This window comes from Hylobates moloch, unplaced genomic scaffold (genome assembly GCF_009828535.3).
Source record: "Hylobates moloch isolate HMO894 unplaced genomic scaffold, HMol_V3 SCAFFOLD_1, whole genome shotgun sequence".
NCBI lineage: Eukaryota > Metazoa > Chordata > Mammalia > Primates > Hylobatidae > Hylobates > Hylobates moloch.
In genome coordinates, this window is record NW_026652276.1 from 203,325,862 (window position 1) to 203,347,856 (window position 21,995).

The following is a 21,995-nucleotide window of genomic DNA, read 5'->3' on the forward strand; positions in this document are numbered from 1 at the left end:
TCACCCAGGCTGGAGTACAACGGCGTGATCTCAGTTCACTGCAATCTCTGCCTCCTGGGTTCAAGTGATTCTTGTGCCTCAGCTTCCCGAGTAGCTAAGATTATAGGCGTGCACAACCATGCCCAGATAATTTTTTTTTTTTTTTTGCTTAAAACAACAAAAGTTTATTATGGTATAGTTCTGTAGTTCAGAAGTCTAACAAAGGCTTCACTGGGCTAAAATTAAAGTGTCAATAGGTTTGAGTTCTTTTCTGGAGGCTCTAGGGGAGAATTTGTTTTCTTGACTTTTCTAGCTTCTTGCCTGCATTTCATGGTTCACAGTCTCCATCCTCCATCTTCAAACTGGCAACATAGCATCTCTCTAACCCTGATTTTGCCATCTCATCTTTTTCTCTGACTCTTTTCTTTTGCCACCTCCTTCCCCTTTTAAATACCTTGTGATTACATTGGGCCCACCTGAATAATTGAGTTATCTCACAGGGTTTTGCCATGTTGGCCAGGCTGCTCTCGAACTCCTGACCTCAAGTGATCTGCCTACCTCGGCCTCCCAACGTACTGGGATTACAGGCGTGAGCCACTGCACCCAGCCTTGGCATTTTCATTGCTATATAGAATGTATCCCATTTTCATCTACCTGACTTAGAGGTGCCCCACCTGGTTACTCTAGCTGGACTCCACAAGCTGGTCTCACAGAATGTATGCATGGAGGGACCCACAGGCTGGCTGGTACAACCCAGATATAAATGGGACACAAGAGGACTGGAGGGTGAAGCTACCACTCTTTCCCTCTCTGGTCTTGCTGAGTTCTGCATGGTGTTGTGGAGAGATCACAGGCTTAGGGACCACAGGGGCCAAATCCTGGCTCTGCTGACATCCATTGTGTGGCCTTGGGCCTCTGTTTCCTCATCTGTGACCAGGGAGACTGGACTGGTGACTAGTACTGCCTTGAAAGATGAGGCCACCCAGGTAGGGCCCCAGGCCTCCTTTCCCTTCTTAATCAGACTGACATCAATGCTTTGATTGGTGTTACATTTTGCAGTGCTAATATATATTTGAGACATTAATATATTTTATAAACATTTTTAAAGCATATAAAAATATATCTTAAAACTATAAAAATATTTGAAAAGTCCCTAGTAGATGACCTCAGGACTCTTCCAACGTCCAGCATTCCGTGTGCTATGAGTTTCTAGAGCCTGGAGACAACAGATGCAGGCCACCAGCAGGCTCCATGCAGATATGTGTGTAGGACTTTTGTTCTAGACTGAGAAAAGGCTGTCAGTTTTTAAAAAACCCAATACCCACTTTTTTTGATGAGGAAAATAAGTCATGTGAGGAGACCCAGCTGGTAACATAAGAAAATGCGACTAGAATCCAACTTTTCTGATGATCCCACACTTCGGTTGGTTTAATTTTAGTATAAAGTGGAAATAAATACGACATTTCTTGTACCCTTTCCTTGGTAAGATTTAATGCTCCTATTTTTTTTTCCCTTGGTAAAAATTATTGAAGTCTTTCTGGCTAGAATAATTTTTGTTTGCAAGCTCCGCCTCCTGGGTTCACACCATTCTCCTGCCTCAGCCTCCCGGTAGCTGGGACTGCAGGTGCCCGCCACCACGCCCGGCTAATGTTTTGTATTTTTAGTAGAGACGGGATTTCACCGTGTTAGCCAGGATGGTCTCTATCTCCTGACCTCGTGATCCACCCGCCTCGGCCTCCCAAAGTGCTGGGATTACAGGCGTGAGCCACCGAGCCCGGCCTTCCCCTTTCTTTTAAGGTTACTTTCTCTCTTTTCCATAGGTGTTCCAGTTACAGCACCTTGGCCTGAGAACGGTGGCTGCTGATACAGTATTGTTTTCAATTGTTGAAATCTTATAATCACATCAATACTTTGACCCCATATCCCTCCTCTGAGCTCCAGACCCAAATAGCTAATATCTTCCTTGACATCTCCTCCCTCAGGTGTCTCAAAGGCAGCTCAAGCTCAACATGTCCAATACTGACATCATGGTCTTTCTCTCCAAATCTGTTTCTCTTCCAGGACAGCCTGCATCTGGGAATGATACTAACATTCAGGCCATAAACTTAAGAGTACTCCTTACTATTTCCCTTTTCATTGTACATCTGAAATGTCTTTGGATTAGTTCCCAGAAACCAAATAACAGCTTCTAGACTATCCCCTCTCCAATCTGTTTGCTACAGGCAGTCAGATGAATCTTCTTATAATGCAAATCTGATTAATTCCCTACCCACACTCTCCAACCTTTCAGTGACTTCCTATTGCTCTTGGGATAAAGACTTTAAGCTCCTTAGTACTTCCTACAAGTTTCTGCTCACTTCTGCAGCGTCTTGCTCCAGGCCCTGGTTTCTGCAGTTTCTCTTACTTAAATGGTCCTTTCATCTCTCTTCTCCTGGTTAACTCTTTCATTCTTAGGAACTCAGCTCAAGCTTCACTTGCTTGGGAAATCTTTTCCTGTCCTCCCTGACTAAACGAGTTACTCGATCACAGTTTATCCTACATGACACATTTGTATGGGTTGCATTTTATGTTTGCTAGTGTGTCTCCTCCAAGGGTTAGCAAACTCCCTGAGGGCAGGGGCCCTGTTGTTCTGCTTAGCACTGTATCCCTGGCATTGAGCATGCTTTCTGGCACAAAGCTGCATCCTGAAACTCTACATTGCCTCATGGCTGCGAATTTCAATCGTTTTTAAAAAATGAATATTGCCCTTTTTTATTAGGGGCAGAGTCACAGTATATAATTTTATGCAAAGTACTTTATATTTCATGTTCTAGGTTAGAGACAAGAACTGGAGTATTGATGCCAGAGCACATTTCTTTAGCATTTTCCAGATTTACTTTCATCTACTGGATTATATGACAATCAGTGTACAAAGAATAATAGATAAAGTAGATTCAGAGACACACACATAACCATGAAGAAATGGCAGAGAAAGTGGACACAGAGGGCACGGGGTAAGGAGAGGGCTAAATTTGCTTAGGAAGAGGTAAGATGTCTTCTAGAAAGGAGAGCAAACCAAGACTTTTCTAGTTGAATTATAAGAAGAAAGCAAAAAAGGGCTCTTCAAATAGGGGGCAGAATGTGAAAAGGCACAAGGGTCTGGAAAAACTATGAAACCAATAGAACTTTGGAATAGCTAGAGTTTAAGATGTGGGGGAGAGTGTTATAGGGACAAGAGCAATTATACTGTGAAGGGACTTGTAGGTAATGCTAAAACGTTTTTCTTGTGGGTCAACCTTTCACAAACTATATTCTAAGGAATATTAATTCCTGCAAGATATTATTAGGAATTCTGGAATAAAGTGCCCCAGGACAGGTTAAGTGTAGGAACATTGCACTCTCAAACACTGCATCATCCTGAACTACAAGGAATACAGTGTTCCCCAAATGGGTCAGCAACCTCATCTCATGGGACATCAACAAAACTCAAGTACAAGGTATCCTGAGACACAATTTAGGAAATGATGGCACAGGGAGTAAGGAATGCCTACAACATACGAAGCATTAGCAATAAATGGTCAAATCTGTATTTTGGAAAGATACTCTGGCTTCAGGGCTGTATTAGTCTTCAGGGCTTCATAGCAGTTCACACACTGCTATGAAGAAACACCTGAGACTTGGTAATTTATAAAGGCAAGAGGTTTAATTGACTCATAGTTCTGCATTGCTAGGGAGGCCTCAGGAAACTTACAATCATGGTGGAAGGCAAAGGAAAAGCAGGCATCTTCTTCACAGGGTGGCAGGATGGAGTGAGTGCAAGCAGGGGAAATGCCAGATGCTTATAAAACCATCAGATCTTGTGAGACTCACTCACTATCATGAGGATAACATGGGGGAAACTACCTCCATGATCCAATTACCTCCACCTGCTCCCACCCTTGACACATGGGGATTATAGGGATTATAATTCAAGATGCGATTTTGGGTGGGAACACAGCCAAACCATATCAAGGGTGAAGTGGGAGACCATGGTAGAGATCAGTGAGGCAAGAATTTAAATGGGGAAATGATGAGGCCCTGAAGACTATAGTAGTGCCAGTGAGAATGGAATGAGGCAGAAAAGGGAGTGTTTAGGAGATTGACTCAAGGCCCTGATGTCCTCTTGTGTGATGTGCTTGAGCAGATTCTATAAAGACAGGGACCCTAGGATGACAAGATTTTATAATGGGGTGATCAGTACTGCCAATGGAGACAGCAAATGCAAAACAAGAGGCACCTGGGGTGGGGTGGAGGTGATGTGGGTATTTTTAGACATTGACCTTGTAGAGATGTACAGAAAGCAACTGGAAATATGGGGTTTTAGGTGATAAAAATGAGAGGAACAATAATAACAATATCAACTAATACTTAACAATGTGTTGGCCACTGTTCTAAGACTCTATCTGTATTAACTTACTTACAATTCACTAATAAATGCTACTATTATGTTACTCCTACTTTATAGGAGAGGAAACTGAGCCATAGAAAGCTTGTTTAAGTAACTTGACTAAGATCAGACAGCTAGTGGAGGAGTTGAAATTTGAACCCAGGTCGGAAGTTGGGCTTTTAATTGCGATTCTGCACTGCCTTTCACATACAGAGCTGGGAATCACAAGCATAGAGTTAAAGCTGGAAGTGGAAAAGTCACAGAAATTTGTAGAAAAAGTTCAATAGAGGACCAATGATGGTGGCCCAAGAAGTAACAGCATTTAGTTGCCAGTGGAGAGAGAAGGACACACAGAGGGAAGGCCAAGACTTTTTCTAGGCACATAAAATGTGTATATAGTAGGGAGGGACACATACTGTTGAGCACTGTGTGTGATTGAGAACTTGGGCTCATTCTCATGTTATTTGTGAAAACATGTGAGGTAAGAAGAAGATCTAAAGGTAGGCTTGAAGAGGAGAGATAAAAAGAAGAAGGTGCAGTTTATTATTTATCCAGATGTAGCAAATACATTTATCAATATGCACAATTAAAATATGGGAAGAAATATTTGGAATATGAGAAATTCACTGTTATTTTCATCTACTTTATGTTGAGTTAATTATTATGATATAAAAATGTCTATGACATGACTCTTAGAATTTGACAGTGTAGTAATAGTTAATGTAGAAACCGCATATTTTAATTTTTATGGGCTGGTTGCTCTTTACAGATTTCCCAGAGATGTAGAATCAGTTAAGTGCATTGGATTAAGGATCTGAAGCTCAGAGGTTTGAATCCTGATTCTCACTAGTTAATTAGGTGTTTGACGCTCATCAGTTTAATAAACGACTTTGAGAATTATGTTCCTATCAGTGATTGAGGATAAGACTGCCCATTTCATTAGGGGCAGAGTCACAATATATGATTTTATGCAAAGTACTTTATTCTATGTTAATTTCATAGGTTTTATAAGGCTTAAATAAAGTCACATATGTACAGTTACAGTGGCAGTTTCACAGTAGGTACTTCATAACTCTTTTAAAAAAGTCATTTCTTCCTTGGTAAAAACAAGTGTGAACAAACTGTCTTATAGGCTATTTTTGTAAAATATATCCTAAGTTTAAAGGTTTACAGGCCAGTCTGGATGAAGATTCACCACAGCAGTGTTTCTCAAAGTCTGGCTCATGGTTCCCTATTGTAAAATAACCATGGTGGCTGGTTAAACATGCACATTCCTTTCCCTCTTCCCAAACTTAAGACTCAGTATCATTGGAAATTGGGGTATGGAAATCTGCATTTTAACAGCTCTCAGGTAATTTTTTGTGTATGTGTGCTAACAATTAAGAATCATTGCCTTATAAGATGTTTTAGTTTTTCTTAATGAAATAAAACCACAATCTATCCTGCCTGTGGACCCTGGCATCACGCCTGCCCACAGGCCCTAACAGCTGGCCCACACAAAATTTCTAGCTGGGGTGAGTGATGCAGGGCTTTTCCTGCTGAAGTCAATCTGTAAATAGTGGAAGAGGTCACTGTTTTTCCAAAGGTGCAGATACCAACGTAAGGCTACAGGGATCATGAAGAATCAGGGAAACATGACACCATCAAAAGAATAAAATAAAGCTGACCGATAACAAGTAAGGAGACTCAATCTGTATTCAAAAACCTCCCAACAAAGAAATGGCTTCAAAAGTGAATTCCAACAAACATTTAAAGAAGTGAATTCCACCAAACATTTAAAGGAGAATTAATGCCAATTCTCTTTAAATGCTACCAAAAAACAAAACAAAACAAAACAAAAAACCCAGAAGAGGGAACACTTCCAAACTTATTCTATGAGGCCAGCATCACTCTGATACCAAAGCCAGACAAAAGATACTGCCAGAAAAGAAAACGATAAGCCCAGAGAAACATGGATACAAAAATCTTCAACAAAATACCAGCAAACTGAATTCAATAGCGTATTAAAAAGTCATACACCATCACCAAATGAGATGGATCCCCAGGATCCAAGGATGCTTGAATATAAGCAAGTCAGTTGTTATGATACACCACATTAATAGAATGAAGGATAAAAATCACAAGATCATCTCCATAGATGCAGAAAAACACTTGACAAAACTAAGTAATGTTTCATGATAAAAACATTCAAAATATTAGGAATAGAATGAAATTATCTCAACATAATAAAGGCTATATATGGAAAGCTCACAGTTGACATCATATTCAGTGGTGAAAAACTAAGTGTCTCTCTAAGATACAGCATAAGACAAGGATGCCCACTCTTACCACTTCTATTCAACATAGTACTGGAAGTCCTAGCCAAGGTAAGTAGACAATAAAATAAAATAAAATAAAATAGATAAGAAGAAAAAGAAAAGAAATATAAGGCATGCAAATCAGGAAAGAACAAGTAAAATTATCTCTGTTTGCAGATTACATGATCTTAATATGTAGAAAACCCTAAATACTCTACAAAAAAGAACTGTTAGAATAAACAAATTCAGTAAAGTTGCAGAAAAAAAACACATACAAACTATCACAAGATCAGAAAACCAAACACCGCATGTTCTCACTCGTAAATGGGAATTGAACAACGAGAACACATGGACACAGGGAGGGGAATATCATATACTGGGGCCTGTCGGGGGCTGTGGGGATAGGGGAGAGATAACATTAGGAGAGATACCTAATGTAGGTGACGGGTTGATGGGTGCAACAAACCACCATGTCAGGTGTATACCTATGTAACAAAAGTGCATGTTCTGCACATGTATCCCAGAAGTTAAAGTATAATTTTAAAAAGTCATTCATATATCTGTATACTAACAATGAATTATTTGGAAAGGAAGTTAAGAAAACAATCCCATCTATAATAGCATCAAAAATAATGCAGTACTTAGAAATATACTTAACCAAGAAGGCAAAAAATGTGTACAATGAAAAGTATAAAACACTGAAGAAATTAAAGCAGACAACAAATAAATAAAAAATCCCATGTTCATGAATTACAATAATTATTATAGTCAAAATGTCCATACTACTTAAAGTGATCTACACATTTAACGCAATCTCTATCAAAATCCCAATGGCATTTTTTTAAAGTAATAGAAAATGCAATCCTAAAATTCATCTGGAGCCACAAAAAGCTTCAAATAATCAAAACAATTTCAAGCAAAAGAATAAACTGGAAGCACCACATTTCCTAATTTCAAAATCCATTACAAAGCTAAAATAATCAAAAAAGTAAACAATGTTAACTTTTTTAAGTAAACTTTTTAATGTAAACAATGTTACTGGCATAAAAGCAGATGTATAGGCCAATAGAACAAAACAGAGAGCTCAGAAACAAACCCACACACATACGGTCAACTGATCTTTGACAAGAGTGTCAAGAGAAAAGGATGGTTTCTTCAATAAATAGTGCTGGGAAAAGTGGATGTACATATACAAAAGAATAAAATTTGACCCTTATCTTACAAAGTAAACAAATGGATCAACAAAACCATCAACCAAACACTATCAAGTAAAAATGTATTAAATAACTTAAGACCTCAAACCATAAAACTTCTAGAATAAAACATAGGGAAAAAGTTTCTTGACATTGGCCGTAGCAATGATTTCTTGGCTATGATACAGAAAGCACAGGCAACAAATTTTTTTTAAAAATGAGATTATATCAAGTAAAACAGCTTTTGCACAGCAAGGGAAACAATCAACATAATGAAAAGGCAACCTACAAAATGGGAGGAAATGCTTACGAACTATTTGCCTGATAAGGAATTGACATCTAAAACTCAATAGCAAAAAAAAGTTAAAAATTAAAAAAAATGAGCAAAGCACTATGTCTCTAATAAACACGTATAAACGGCCAACAGCTATATGAAAAGGAGCTTAACATCACTAATCTTTGGAGAAATGCAAATCAAAATCACAGTGAGACATTAGCTCACATCTGTTTGGATGGCTATTATCAACAACCCAAAAGATAACAGATATTGGTGAGAATGTGGCAAAAATGCCCACTGTTGGTGGATATGTAAATTGGTGTAGCCACTATGGGAAATAGTGTGTAGAGTCCTCAAAACACGAAAAATAGAACTACCATATGATTTAGCAATCCCACTAATGGGTATATAGCCAAAGGAATTGAAATTAGTATATTGAACAGATATCTGCACTCTCATTTCTTTGCAGCATTCTTCTCAATAGGCAAGACTTGGAAGCAAGTTTAATATTCACGAGACAGGTGAATGGATAAAGAAAATGAGTTATGTGCATACAGTGAAATATTATTCAGCCTCAAAAGAAGAAGGAAATCCTGCCACTTGAGACAAACAGATGAACCTGGAATATATTATGCTCTGCAAAATAAGTCAGACACAGAAGATTAAATATTACATAGTACCAATTATATGAGGAATTTAAAATAGTCAAAATAATAGAAGCAGAGGGTAGAAAGTTGGTTTCTCAGGGGCTGAGGGGAGGGAGAAATGGGGAGGTATTTGTCAAAAGCTGTCACAGTTCTGCATGATGAATAAGTCCTAGAGAGCTACTGTACAGCATAGTGCCTATAGAAAACAATACTATTTGCTAAGAGGATTGATCTTATGTGACTGTTATCACACACACAGAAACAATTATTTGAGAGGGCTGGAGGAAACTTTGGGAGGTGATGGATATGTTTATGGTACAGTTTGAGGTGATGGTTTTATGATTATATACTTATATGGCTGTATACTTACCTACAAACTCATCTTGTATATATTAAGCACGTACAAATTTTTTTGTCTGTTAATATTGCAATAAAATGATTTTAAAAATATAATTATGGAGATCAATTTGCATCATCTTTTTAAAAAACATCAATTACTGTCATCTCTTATAGAAGCTTGAGATGTTTGGTTCAACCTATCAAGTAAACTTATTTTATACTTTTCAACCAAAGAATCAAAGATAACTACAATTTGACAGCAGGAGAAATTAGGCATAGAGGAAAACTATAATCTAGTGCTGTTTTCTAAATATAATATCCAGTATTACACAAGGCTCTTTTAATCAAAATTAAATTAAAAATTTAATTTCTCAGCTTCACTAGCCACATTTCAAGTACTCCACAACCACATGTGGCTAGTAGCTACTGGTTATTTTAGAATATCTTTTCCTTACTTAGCTCAAATACACTATTTTTAAAATTAACCAGATGTATTTGATATAGAAACATTTAAGTGTCTTGCTTTGCCAGAAATGGATGCAGAGATGACATGCAGCCCCATCTGCATTCTCTGTACTCTTCCTTCCCACCCCCAGAGCAAAACTTGCTGGACTTTTTCCTTGCTGCCTGATAAACCTTATATCATCTATAGCTAACATGTAATTGAATGATACCGATAAAGCAAACTTCTCACAAAAGGCAACTTCCGCATGAGGACTGTGTTCACGGGTTGGTTATATCTGGATAAAATTTCCCTGAAGGCCTCACAGAGAAGAAGGTGCAAAGTTAACTTTATTTCACTGTAGTGGGTTGACTGTGTGGTGATGCAAGCTGCTGTGCTGGGCTCCTCAGAGGGTGGAAATCTCACTGCTCTTCCTCAAAGAGCTTGATTCTCCCCAGTGGTTCACCCCTTCCCCCCATGGTTTTCCTATTATTTTTTTCTCTATCTATCCACTTGTTGGTGAATGTGTGAGGTATCTGTATCCGTAGGTATTTGGTGCAGTGGTAAAAATCAAGAGAACAAAAATAAGCTGGTGAGGTGGTGTGATTCTAACATCGTTTTTCTTTGCGGTTGTTTTCCACTCTAAGACATGCCACTAGATAATTTGAAAAATACAAAAAAAATTGCAGATGAAATAAAAAATGAACTATACTCCCATTACCCAGAGAAAAGCTCTGTTAACATTCTGCTGTTTATCCTAACAGTCTTTTTCCTATAAGATGCAAATTCAGATCATATTTTACACTTTTAAATATTCAGCTATTTTCACTTAATACTGTATTATGAAACTCCTCATTTATCATTAATAGTCTTTGAAAGTATCATTTTTTAATGCAGATGTCCCATAATTTGCTTTACCTTTTCCCTCATTAGAAATTAAGGTTGTTTCCAAATATTGGTAAGACATAAGGTGGCAAGTATCAATAATATATATTTTGTGCATCTAAGCAGTATGATAAAATAGAAAAAGGTGAAAAGGTATTAATGTACTTGATGTATTTCCAAACTATTTTCCAGAAAGGCTGTAACGATTTATACTCCCCTATATAGGAAAGGTGAGTGTCTTGCCTCACCTGAAACTGAATGTTACTTTAAAAACATGTATGCTAATTTGCTAGAGAAAATAGTATATTATTGTAGCTTACTTTGCATTCCTTAAATTATTAATGAGGATTAACATTTTTCATGTTCATGGGGCATCTCTGTTTTTTTCTCTTCTAAACAGGATGTCTTTTGTCTGTTTATTAAATTGGGGGCGGTTTTACCTTTGCTTCTTGTCATCCTTCCAGTTGTTTTATGAAGAAGCCTGATTTGGGGCTTTTTGATGAAGCCTTGTGAGAGCATGGGATATATCTGCTCATAGGAAAGTGCCTCTAGGAACATGACCATTCTCTCTGTTCATCCTCTTAAACTCCTGGTGCTCTCATGTTCTCTCTTCCTTTCCTTATCAGCCCCCGATCTCAAATGCTACCCATGACCGTCTGTTACACCTTAGTGGGAATCTAAATCATCTAATCACTAAATGATGCGCCCACTGCTTCATCTCTACTTATACAGTGAAAGATCATAGCTTTTATCAAAGGTATTTTGAGCATCAAATTGGAAATCCTGGGAAACTCCTGGGTGTGGAGGACCTCAGATGTCACCCTGCAGCTTTCTCTGTCTGTCTCTGAGAACAGATCTAGAGCCTTAGTGCCGTCGTCACCACAGATGGGCTAAATTCAAGGACTGATGACTACTCAAAGCTGCTATGAAGTTAAAATAAATAGCATGAGAACATGAATGTGACATAATAAGGTTTTACTGGAAGAAGAGTTAGTTTTAAAATGACAACAATTGTAGGAAAAGCCAAAATTTATTATATACAAAAAAATCAAAAGCTGTTGACATAGTGTTCCTAACCTTTTTTTGCTCCTAACTTTTCTGAAAATTCTTTTAAACTACCTTTTTTCTCAATTAGATATTTAAAAACATTAAAAAATTCTCTGTTGAAAATTTTCACTTTGATTTAAAAAGGTGAATAAATAATACATTACCTTTGAAACTAACAGTGAAATGATTTCTTTTACACTGTTGTCGATCAGATCATCTATTTTTGAATGGTACTGTTGCTAGATATTAAAAGATAAAAACTCATTAGTTGACATGGACACAAAACTTTTGTCATCAGTCATAAATGCTCTAAATCTACTAGTTATGACCTATCAGATTTATTTAAAATGATCATTTTGAACATTAAAAGAACAAAACCTTGAAAATGATCCACCCAGTCAACACTTTTTACATTGTGGTTTGAAAATTTTCCCATGTGCACTGTTGAGTTAAGCAGCTAATGGGGTTATTATTTAGATGAATTGAGTTCTTATTCTTATTCAGGCAGAGGAATGTGAAGGATACTTTTTGTCTTCTCCTCTATAATTAAGGTGGCCATGTATTTTTCTAAAGGGTTGGTTTAGCTGGAGAAGCAAAAAGACTAGAAAAAGATTTAATTAATACTGCATTTCATGTCTGACAACTCTCATTCATAAGTTATTTTAAATGTGCTCTAGAAATAAAATGAGCTCCCAATTGTTCACTCTAAAAGGACCTTTTTGTCAGCATAGGGAGCAGCAGTTTATACAATTCTTACAATATGCTCGAGCAAGGGCAAAATTAGAATTTCATCAACAAAGGTGAATAGATGGTAACAAATTAATAGGACATAAAAGGTATAATGAAACATCACTCACTCCCCATAGTTTTATTACCGCTTCTTCATGAAAAAGATGCCTTTAAATAAATACCAAAAAAAGATGTATTTAAAATCAATCTGAAAGACTTTTTTTCTTTCTTTCTTTAGAGAATACTAGAGGGCTCCATTCTTAAATTAGCAGAAGCTTTGGCTTCCAAGGCTTATGAAGGCACATCCATTTAAACAGTAATTCTTCCTTTAGAAGCATTTATCTGACAACTGATTGTCCCCAATAGCCACTTCACAGAAAATGTGACTTGTAAAGACTAACCCTATCTTGATGGTTCAAGGCTTCTTGGAACAGCTAACAAAATGCATAGAGTAAAAGTACTCAGGTCAATATAAACATTAGACCAACTTCACTGCTGGTTGAATGGTTTCTTAAGATGTAAGTTTTTGAAAGCTATTTTTTTTTTTTTTTTGTGCTGAAAACATGTCTCAAAGTTTCCACACAGAAGAAAACATCAACTTAGGTCTGCTTTGGAATACTCAGGAATGACACTCCACCCCTCTCCCCAAGGGTTCCAACAGTTACAAGTGGTTATCATCAACCTGCATAAATAATAAAGAAAGGAAGGATAATTTTGGAGTGTCTGAATTATTTTCTTTTTCTGTGTGAGTCTGAGTGGGTGTGGGTGTGTGGGTGTGAATATGAGTGCATAATGATGAGTGATCTAAAATTAACCACATTGATGTGAATGTGGAATTTTCTGGGCACATATTGTACCCACCAAAGCGTGTCTGTCTCACTTAAAGCCTTTATCGATTCCCAAATTTGTGCTCGCCAGAGGATAAATGGAATTGAAACACAGAGAGTGGATTTCCATTCCAGTAGTGCTGATATTTTTGCTTTTGAGATAGCTTGAAGAGAAGGAAAAGGGGAGAGAAAAGGGGAGAGAAGACAGAAAAATAGGTAGAAGAAAAAGAGCCTGAAAAAGCTGGCTGGCAGTTAAAGTTCTGATCCAGTCTAAATTATTAATAATTTTCTGGGCCAGGCAGGCCCACACATGAACATATCTGAGACCAGCTGAACAATTCCAGTGCACGGGCTGATGGGTAGGGTAATCCCTCCACAGACACACTTACAAAAAAAGGCCCCCCAGCTCCTGGCTGAAAGCTGTGCAGCTGACTGTGTGATGGAGAAGCTTATGCAAATGAGCTCTGCCTGGCTCTCTCGCTCTGCCACTCTTGTTTCATGTCCTCCTTGCTCTAGATCAGTGTATGCAGCAAGAGGAAATTAAATGCCACATGATATACTTCTTTGGGGTAGAAGAGGAAAGAGATACAGGAATTGGGCTTCAAGCATCTCACTTCCCTCTTACATGGAAAGTGCTCCAAAGCATGCAGGCATTGAGGCACCCAGACTTCCAAGCAGGTTCCTAAATATGCCTTATCTCCAATGTTTTTCTGTTTACATAACTTTCATTTTTGGAATTCAAAGTGATCAAATGTCATCAGAAAACTATCGTATATAAAATACAGAGCTACTACATGTTAAACTTTTGGGTCAAATTGATTCTGGCAAATCTTAAAATCAAGTGATGAGCCACAAAAGAGGTCATTGATACCCATTTTCTTGAAAAGCAGTGAAAGTCAATGGACACTAGGAACCATTAAATTCTCCTATAATACACACCTGTAGATTGTTGCTTGCTTTGATACCTGATCTAGCCATAAGTAGAGAGAAAGAGAAAAAGAGGAAGAGATGGGGAGGGAGGGAGAGAATATGAGAATGAATGAACAAAAACAAACACATACAATGTTAAAAACAAAGGAATACAGAAAGAAGTACACATCTTAAATTTAATACCCAAGAGGTGAATCCAAATAGTGCGAGGTTTTTAGATTTGTATAATATGGGATTCTGCTATTGTAAATGTATCTGGTTAGATATGACTTACCCTAATATTACAACTGCTGGGAACTTTCAGAATCTGCTCTGGCTGTGCAGTTGGCGGAGGTGGTACAGGCACATGAGTGTGAGAGAAAAGATGGCTCGAGAATTCCCATTTTACATATATATTCTGCAGACAATAACCCATATATGCCATACATAGGTAATACAAAGTTAGCTATAAAAAGTTCATTCATTAGGGGACCCAGATAACTTTCTTTTTCTTTTTCTGTGTTGTTTTTTAACCTTTGCTAAAAAATTTATTAAATAATGTATTTCAGGAAAATGACAAATTAACATAAAAGGAAGTTGTAGAATTAAGGAACAAGGATGAAACCAGAAATTGAAATATGTCAATAAATGTAATTAATGATTATCTGTGAAAGTAATATTTGTGTGTGTACACATTTAAAATAAGGCGAGTCAAAAACTGCCAAAATAACTGTGGTTATTGTGTGTTCATCTGGGGTGGGTACAGGAGCATTCAGTGGCTGGTTAAAACATTCTAAGATCAGTGGTGTGCTTAAACTAGTTCATAAAGGCAGCTTTCTAGAAATTTTCAGATAACTTTCAAAGACAAACATGAACATGTAAAAAGAGATCACAGGTAAAAACAGTTTATCTGCATAGACATTTTTAAGTTAAAATTGATAGTTTTTTTCCCATTTAGTATAACAGACAACATTTTTGGTACATTTTTGTTTGCAACAATAAAAACCTATAAAATTTTTATCAGAGGCTGGGCATGGTGGCTCATGTCTGTAATCCCAGCACTTTAGGAAGTTAAGGTGGGAGGATCGCCTGAGCCTGAGTTTGAGGTTGCAGTGAGCTATGAATATGCCACTGCACTTCAGCATGGGCGACAGAAGGAGACAAAAAAAGAAAAAATACTGAGAAAAGGTAATGCTTATACACTGTTGGTGGGAATGTAAATTAATTCAGCCACTTTGGAAAGCAGTTTGAAGATTTCTCAAAGAACTTAAGACAGATGTACCCATTACTGGGTACATATCCAAAGGAACACAGATCACTATACCAAACAAACGAAAACAAAAACGAAAATGAAAACCACTTGAAATTGTATGTTCATTGCCATGCTATTCACAGTAGCAAAGACATGAAATCAACCTAGGTGTCCATCAATGGCAGACCAGATAAAGAAAATATGGTACCTATACACCATGGAATACTACATAGCCATAAAAAAGTAAAAAATCATGTCCTTTGCAGCCACATGGATGCAGCTGGAGGCTATAGTCCTAAGTAAATTAACACAGGAACAGAAAATTAGATACTGCATGTTCTCACTTATAAGTGAGAGCTAAACACTGAGAACATACGGACATAAACATGGGAACAACAGACACTGTGGACTACTAGAGGTGGGGGGAGGAAGATGTGGATGGAAAAACGATCTATTGAGTACTATGCTCAATACCCACATGTAACAAAACTACACATGTACCCCCATATCTACAATAAAAGTTGAAATTTAAAAGAAGAAAATAAAATTCTTCGAATACTTCAAGTTGGATTGATAATCTTAGATTCTAGGGCTTTGTTAGATTTCAATTCATTCTTAAGCTAAGTTTCCCCACATCTGCCCTCAAAGGCAAACTGTGCCTGCTTTCCCAGCAGGTGATTCTGAACTTACATTAAGACAACCATTCAGGAATCCTTACTTCACGAAGCCCAGGGAAATCATAGGTCAGACACAGTCCGAAATCCTGGCCTCTCTACAGTCAGGTGAACAGCACCACTTCTCCTGACTGCTGTTACACAAACACACTCACGAAATGAAGACTAATCAGATGCCAGTGAATTCCAGCTTTCTTAAAAGATTTTGGACCTTGTCTTGGGGTATATAATATTTTAAAGGTACTGGATTGTTAGTTCCAGAAATGGATGCATTTTAATTTAACTGAGAACAAATTTGGCCCAAGTAGGGAACCTTGCTCCCCTGAATTGCCATATTAATGTGTTTTCACCTTCATCCTCAACTAATGGGACCATGGAATGAAGTGGTTGTGAGGGCTGATGAATGCCTACAGCCCAGGTAGTCATCTGCTTTTGTGCAGTTATGGATAATGAAGATTCTAAACACTGAGGTGGCTTTGTGATCTCGACATCTGTCCCTGAGGGACTGGCCTGAGACTGCTGACTCATTTCACACAGCTGTCACATGAGCAGATCATTCACCCACTAATCACTCCACTAAACCCTATTCTGGGCCTCAGTGGAACATGTTTGCATCATCATGTAGCATGTAAGAAAAACAGGATCATAATTTAGAAGCACAGAAGGGAATGCATTGTGGGGAAGGAGTTGGGCAAGTTTTATCCCAGCGATGACAATATAACACATTTACTAGAGATTTTGGAGAGGTAACTTCTTTATAATTTAGAAAAAACATTGTTGCTATGTTTAACTATGTAGTATATATTTTTACATGGTTCCAAATTGTCTAATGATCTAGTTTTTTTCAACAACTTTGTTGCTTTTTATAAATGAGGTCCACTGGCTCACCTGTATATGTAATGTATATACTAATTTTCAACAATTCCAAAACTTATCTCAGCATATATAGAGAGGGAAGGCCTACGCAATTATGTGGGTATATTTACTGGAGACAAAAAGCAAAGTAGAAAATTGTTTTGCAATGAAATTCTTGTTTACTACTTTTTCAGGGTTGCTAATGGGTTTTACACCTGCACATTTTGAACTATGTTAATTGTGTGAAAGTTGTGGGGAACTAATTGTCTCTGGTGTGAATGTACAGGTGCACACATAATGAACAGTAGTAGATTACTCTTCAAAACCACTAACCTATTAATGTAAAGAATCATTTGACAATGTAACAATGTTCATCATTTGTGTGTCCCTGTTTTTCCTTTTAAGTACTACAGCAAGTTGTTTCTTACAGGGGAGGATTTTTAAAACAGTGACAACAAATCTGTTCATCCACTCAGCAAACGTTTACTAAAGTGCCTACTGCATGCCAGGTACTGCAGTGTATGTTAAAATAAGAATAAATGGATAAACCCAGTATTAATGGAAGATGATTCCACAAACCAGATGAGAAAAGAATGAGTTTATGAGGAAACTTAAGATAATATTCTCAGGCAGACAATCAAAGGCTTACATCTGGGTATTAAAAAAACATGAGGAGGTAAATAGGACCCATTGGTATCTAAGCTAGCTGCCTACTTATTCAGATAATTAGATATAATAAATCATGTTGTAAGTGATCAGAGAATGGTAATTACTGAACATTCCATAACACATATCAGTTACTTGATATATTTGTAAGGTTGTATGCTATGGTAATATAAATACATTTTTTTTCTGCTGAATTGCTCAAAGAATAAAATTGCATATTCATGCGTAAATATAAATTATGGCCAAATAGCTAATGTCTATATCTGGGGCAATAGGTATAGAATTCACAAGTAGTAGGCCTTCCCATCTATTTTCACAGTTAACTAAGCCCTTCTGCTCAGATGAGAATTGTCAGCTCAGGAAGAGTCACCCTGAGTTTGATTCCCAATTGTCAACTGTAAGACTTGTAAGATGTAACTTACCTATAGGACACAAAGACATTCTGACTCACGAAAAAAAAAAGTATACACTAGTCAATCCTTTATGCATAAAGGTTTTCTAACCTTGTACCTCAGGGATTCTGGGGTAGTATTTTAGGACGACCTGTTGTGGAGGAGGGCAGAAGTCTCATGACACAGGCCTGCCTCTTCCTTACGTCTGATGATGGTCACATCCTAGGCCTTGAGTGGGAGGAAAGACTGTATCACTGGTGGGCTTGTACCTCACTGAAATCCACCATTGGGTTCATCTGTATGAAGTGACTTTGGGTGTGGCCTCCTGGTTCAAGTTTTTAGGGGCTATATGTCATCTAAAGCTCCAAACTTGAAATTTTTTTGGTATTAAAAGTATACTGTAGATAAATGCTTGAAAAATGTTAATAATCACTCTGCTCCTATAGTTATTCAGATTTCAATTTAAAAGAAGGTGAATTAATTTGGTTTTAAATAATTTTATCTTTAAAATTCTAAGAGTAGTTTATAAATTCTGCAGACTAACAGGAGAGAAACATTCCCCTCGTCATTATTTAAGGTATAAGTATTTAGTGTTTTAATGAATCTTTGGGCTATTGCTATGCTATTGTAAGCTGTTAGCCTTATATTTGCGAACACAGAAGCCAAAAATCTGAAAATAAATTTATATAATTTTAATTTGAAAAGATGAAAATAAAAAATATACGTTTACAAAAATAATAACTCAAATGAAATGTGCTTTTAGAAAAAAAAATGAGACTTACCCATTGACTACCAAACTGGATCATGCCATGGGGGGAAAAAAAAGATGATGAAAGAGAACAGAAGGGAAGAATAAAGAAATGAAGAAAAAGTAATTACAATGGGAAAAAAGGCAACAAAATCAACTTAAACAGATAATTGAAGAAAAATAAATCAATTTTCACCCAATCACCACTCTCAACAAAAAATCATGGGGTAAAATAAAATTGTACTTCTAAATATAAAACCAAACAAAATATAAATCAAATAGAAAGAATAGGATATTTATTGATAAGAACTAGGCCTAGATTTTTAAGTCTATTTCAACCTAAAGTTTTAAAAATGCAAGCTACTGTCTAAATAAACTATTTCATACTTTTTTGTGTGTCTTACTTTTATAGATGCAAACTCTGGATACTCTAGATTTGTATAAACAAAACAGGTAGCTTTCCAGCTTTCTCATTTGCTTGTAAAAAGCAAGGTTTATGTAAATGACACAACACTAAAGCTGTTAAAAGCTATATCTAAAATTCATGGCCACTTATGCAATTTTAGACCGTATTTATATCAAAAAGGAGAAACTGACATGAGTGAAGGATAAAGGGCATTCTGTTATTATAGTAAAGAAAAGATCAAAAGTTTGGTGCTAGAGAACTTGGTCTTTTCAATCCAATCAAGAGAATGCCTTGTGGAAAGAGCATTTCCCATGCCAAGGCACCCTGTGCTGCCTTTCCCCATGTGGCACATTCTACATACCTCTTGTCCTCCATCCAGGGCACAGAGTTTGGTGCTTTGCTTTTTGGCGTCGACTAACACATTAAACATAGTGCAAACGGAAGCTGGAATGCGCAAGTCAGTTGTTTTGCTTGCCTTTTGTAGCTTGAGTTCAAATGCAGTTCTTGTTCTAGTTTTTAAAACATGAATTCAGAGTAAGAAATTCTGCTATACAGCTCATCTGTTTTGTAAAAAGTGAAATCGACACTACAATATGCTAATTTAAAACATGCAAATAAGGAGCAAGCAGTGTGCCAGTGCTTGGGAGCTAAGGGGTGGGATGCTTTTCAAGTGTCTCAATGAAAGATCACATTGTGATATTTTTATATTAAGCCTAGCTTCATGCAGTCACTTAGCAGTATCGCCCAAATGAAGCTTTTTGTTATATCTGGAGTACCACATTTAATGGAAAAAAACTCATAATTTCACTTAATTGTCTGAATTTACAAGTAGAAAAATCACACACTTGTATGCATTTAAGCAGAATATATCCTCTATGTGAGGGCTTACCAAATTAGAAAAAATAAGCACAAATCTAGAAAACCCTAAAACATGGTAATCAATGTACAACAGACAATGTGTAATTCTTTTATGTCACTTACATTCTCTTTCAAAAACCTAAAATTGCAGGCAGGTTTTTGAAAGAAACTGCATCATGGGCAATTTTGAATTGGTTTTGCTGAAGTATCCTATGAAAATCCACAGAATCGAGACATCAAAATCAAAGATGATTTTTAAAAAACATTAAACTACCTAATCCAGGGCCTTGCCTTAAGGGGCCACTGAACATTATTCTAAAGACAGATTTTTTTCTTGGTTTCAAGATTTCAGAAATATCCAATTGGTCTAACCAGTGTTTGAACACTTTTCTAATATGTGGCTCCATATTGTCCTTGCATATATAATGAACAAGGACAATGGAAAAAAAAATGCTTGACCAATTAGGATGCAAAGCTGATTTTGTAAAACTATTATAAAATGAAAGCACATTTGGAAGAATATGAAGCCTCATAACTTATTTCCAGTTAAGTTATAAAGAAAGAAATCAGATAGTTGGAACTCATCTGATGTGGACAGAAAATACCAGAAAATAGTTAGTAATCCCAGAACAACTGCTGGTGCTGATCCTATTTTGAGTTTACCATGCCATTACACAGCACACAGACACAGTACATAACGCATACAGAACATAACAGACCTTTTTCATATGTCTCAGGAGATATTACCTTGGGAATTTAAAGCATAGTATTCCCAGAGAGATAACAATAAGCCCTAAAGAAACCATTAATATGGTATAGATGTTACTGATTAAGGCAATAGTTGGGAGACTTGAAAAAAAGTATCCAGCCAATTTCATCAATTACATGGGTCCCCAGAATTTAATCAAGATAACCTAATACTCATTAAATGTTGGAATAGTGGTGCATAATGAAACCTTTGCTATGACAATAATACATTAGGTACTTGATAAAAAGTGATATTTTTGGGTGCTGGCACATTAAGCAGCAATTTGAAAATACATGTCTACCTTTTGACACAGGCCTCTAGCATATCACTGGCCATTAGTTTAAGTCTTTGCTCTAAGTGGTGGGCAAATTCCTGTTCTGGCCAGTGCAGATCAAAGACAAACATTTGTAGTGCATCAAGCTTCCAAAAAAGGTCTTCTGATGTTGCTGAGCCATTGCTAGAAGAAAAAGGAAAAATGAACATCATGAACTCCCCGTTAATCAGGTATACCATTAATACATTGTTTTTTCTTTTCTGTATCAATTGCCATCAGCGAAAAAAATGCCATATAAAGTCTCTAATGATCCAATATTTTATTTGTTCAGCCTTCTAATTGTTCCTCTACAATTCTTAATAAGGCAGGGAAGGAGAACAAAATAGAAATAAATATGGTGGTAGGGTTTCATACAAAGAGGTAAAATGGATATGTATACTTTATAAGGAAATTATATTGTGTACATAAGAACAAACATTGTAACTGTTCTTTACCAATCTCTAGGATAAAGATTCTTGCAAATCCCCAAAATTATGTTTTATGCAAGAAAATCCTTACGTTAGCAACCAGTACCTTTGCCGTTATTCATGCATATGTGCCTCTGTCACCATGGTGGTTTCTGTCTATCTACACGTGTGTAGAATATAGGGTCCTTGAATTTCTCAATTACAGGTAAAGGTGAGACAGGAACTGGAAATAAAATGGGCTAGGTAGGGAAGCAATCTTTTATTTTCATTTTTTGCTTTTTCTGGCTTATTAAAACCCAACTTTGTGCAAGGTATTGTCTGACAGAGAAATGACATTCAGGGTGCTCTGAAGATGAGAAAAACAATGCATTTCAGGTCCTTATATCTAACTGTGGAGCCAACATTTGCTAAGCATTCACTACTATGGTAAAATTACTCTACAGGACTGTGCTATCACCTCATGTATGAAGGTAACTTATAGAAGAGTACATATAATTTTTGGCAAATGGTTATGCTATTACTTTCCATTATGCAGGTACATAGGCTAATACAGAAACATGTGTTTTGAAAGTAAAATATTCCTACATTAAAACATTGAAATTTAACCATAAAAAGCATAAAAGCAAAAGCAAAAAAAACCTGCTGTATGATTCATTTGTTCTCAGCTTTCCCACAATTG

At 36.8% G+C, this 21,995-nt stretch overlaps 1 protein-coding gene across 5 annotated transcripts in view; it reads right to left on the reverse strand.

Annotated features, from left to right (window-relative positions):
* CADPS2 (calcium dependent secretion activator 2) overlaps positions 1-21,995 on the reverse strand; it is a 572,316-nt gene that overhangs the window by 51,355 nt on the left and 498,966 nt on the right. For 4 of the 5 annotated variants that reach the window (XM_058426274.1, XM_058426269.1, XM_058426272.1 and 1 more), the window contains 3 exons: positions 20,877-21,032; positions 19,331-19,478; positions 11,676-11,750 (listed from right to left, as the gene is read on the reverse strand). In XM_058426274.1, the coding sequence (XP_058282257.1) occupies positions 11,676-11,750; positions 19,331-19,478; positions 20,877-21,032 (379 nt within the window). The other variant, XM_058426275.1, reaches the window with a different exon arrangement.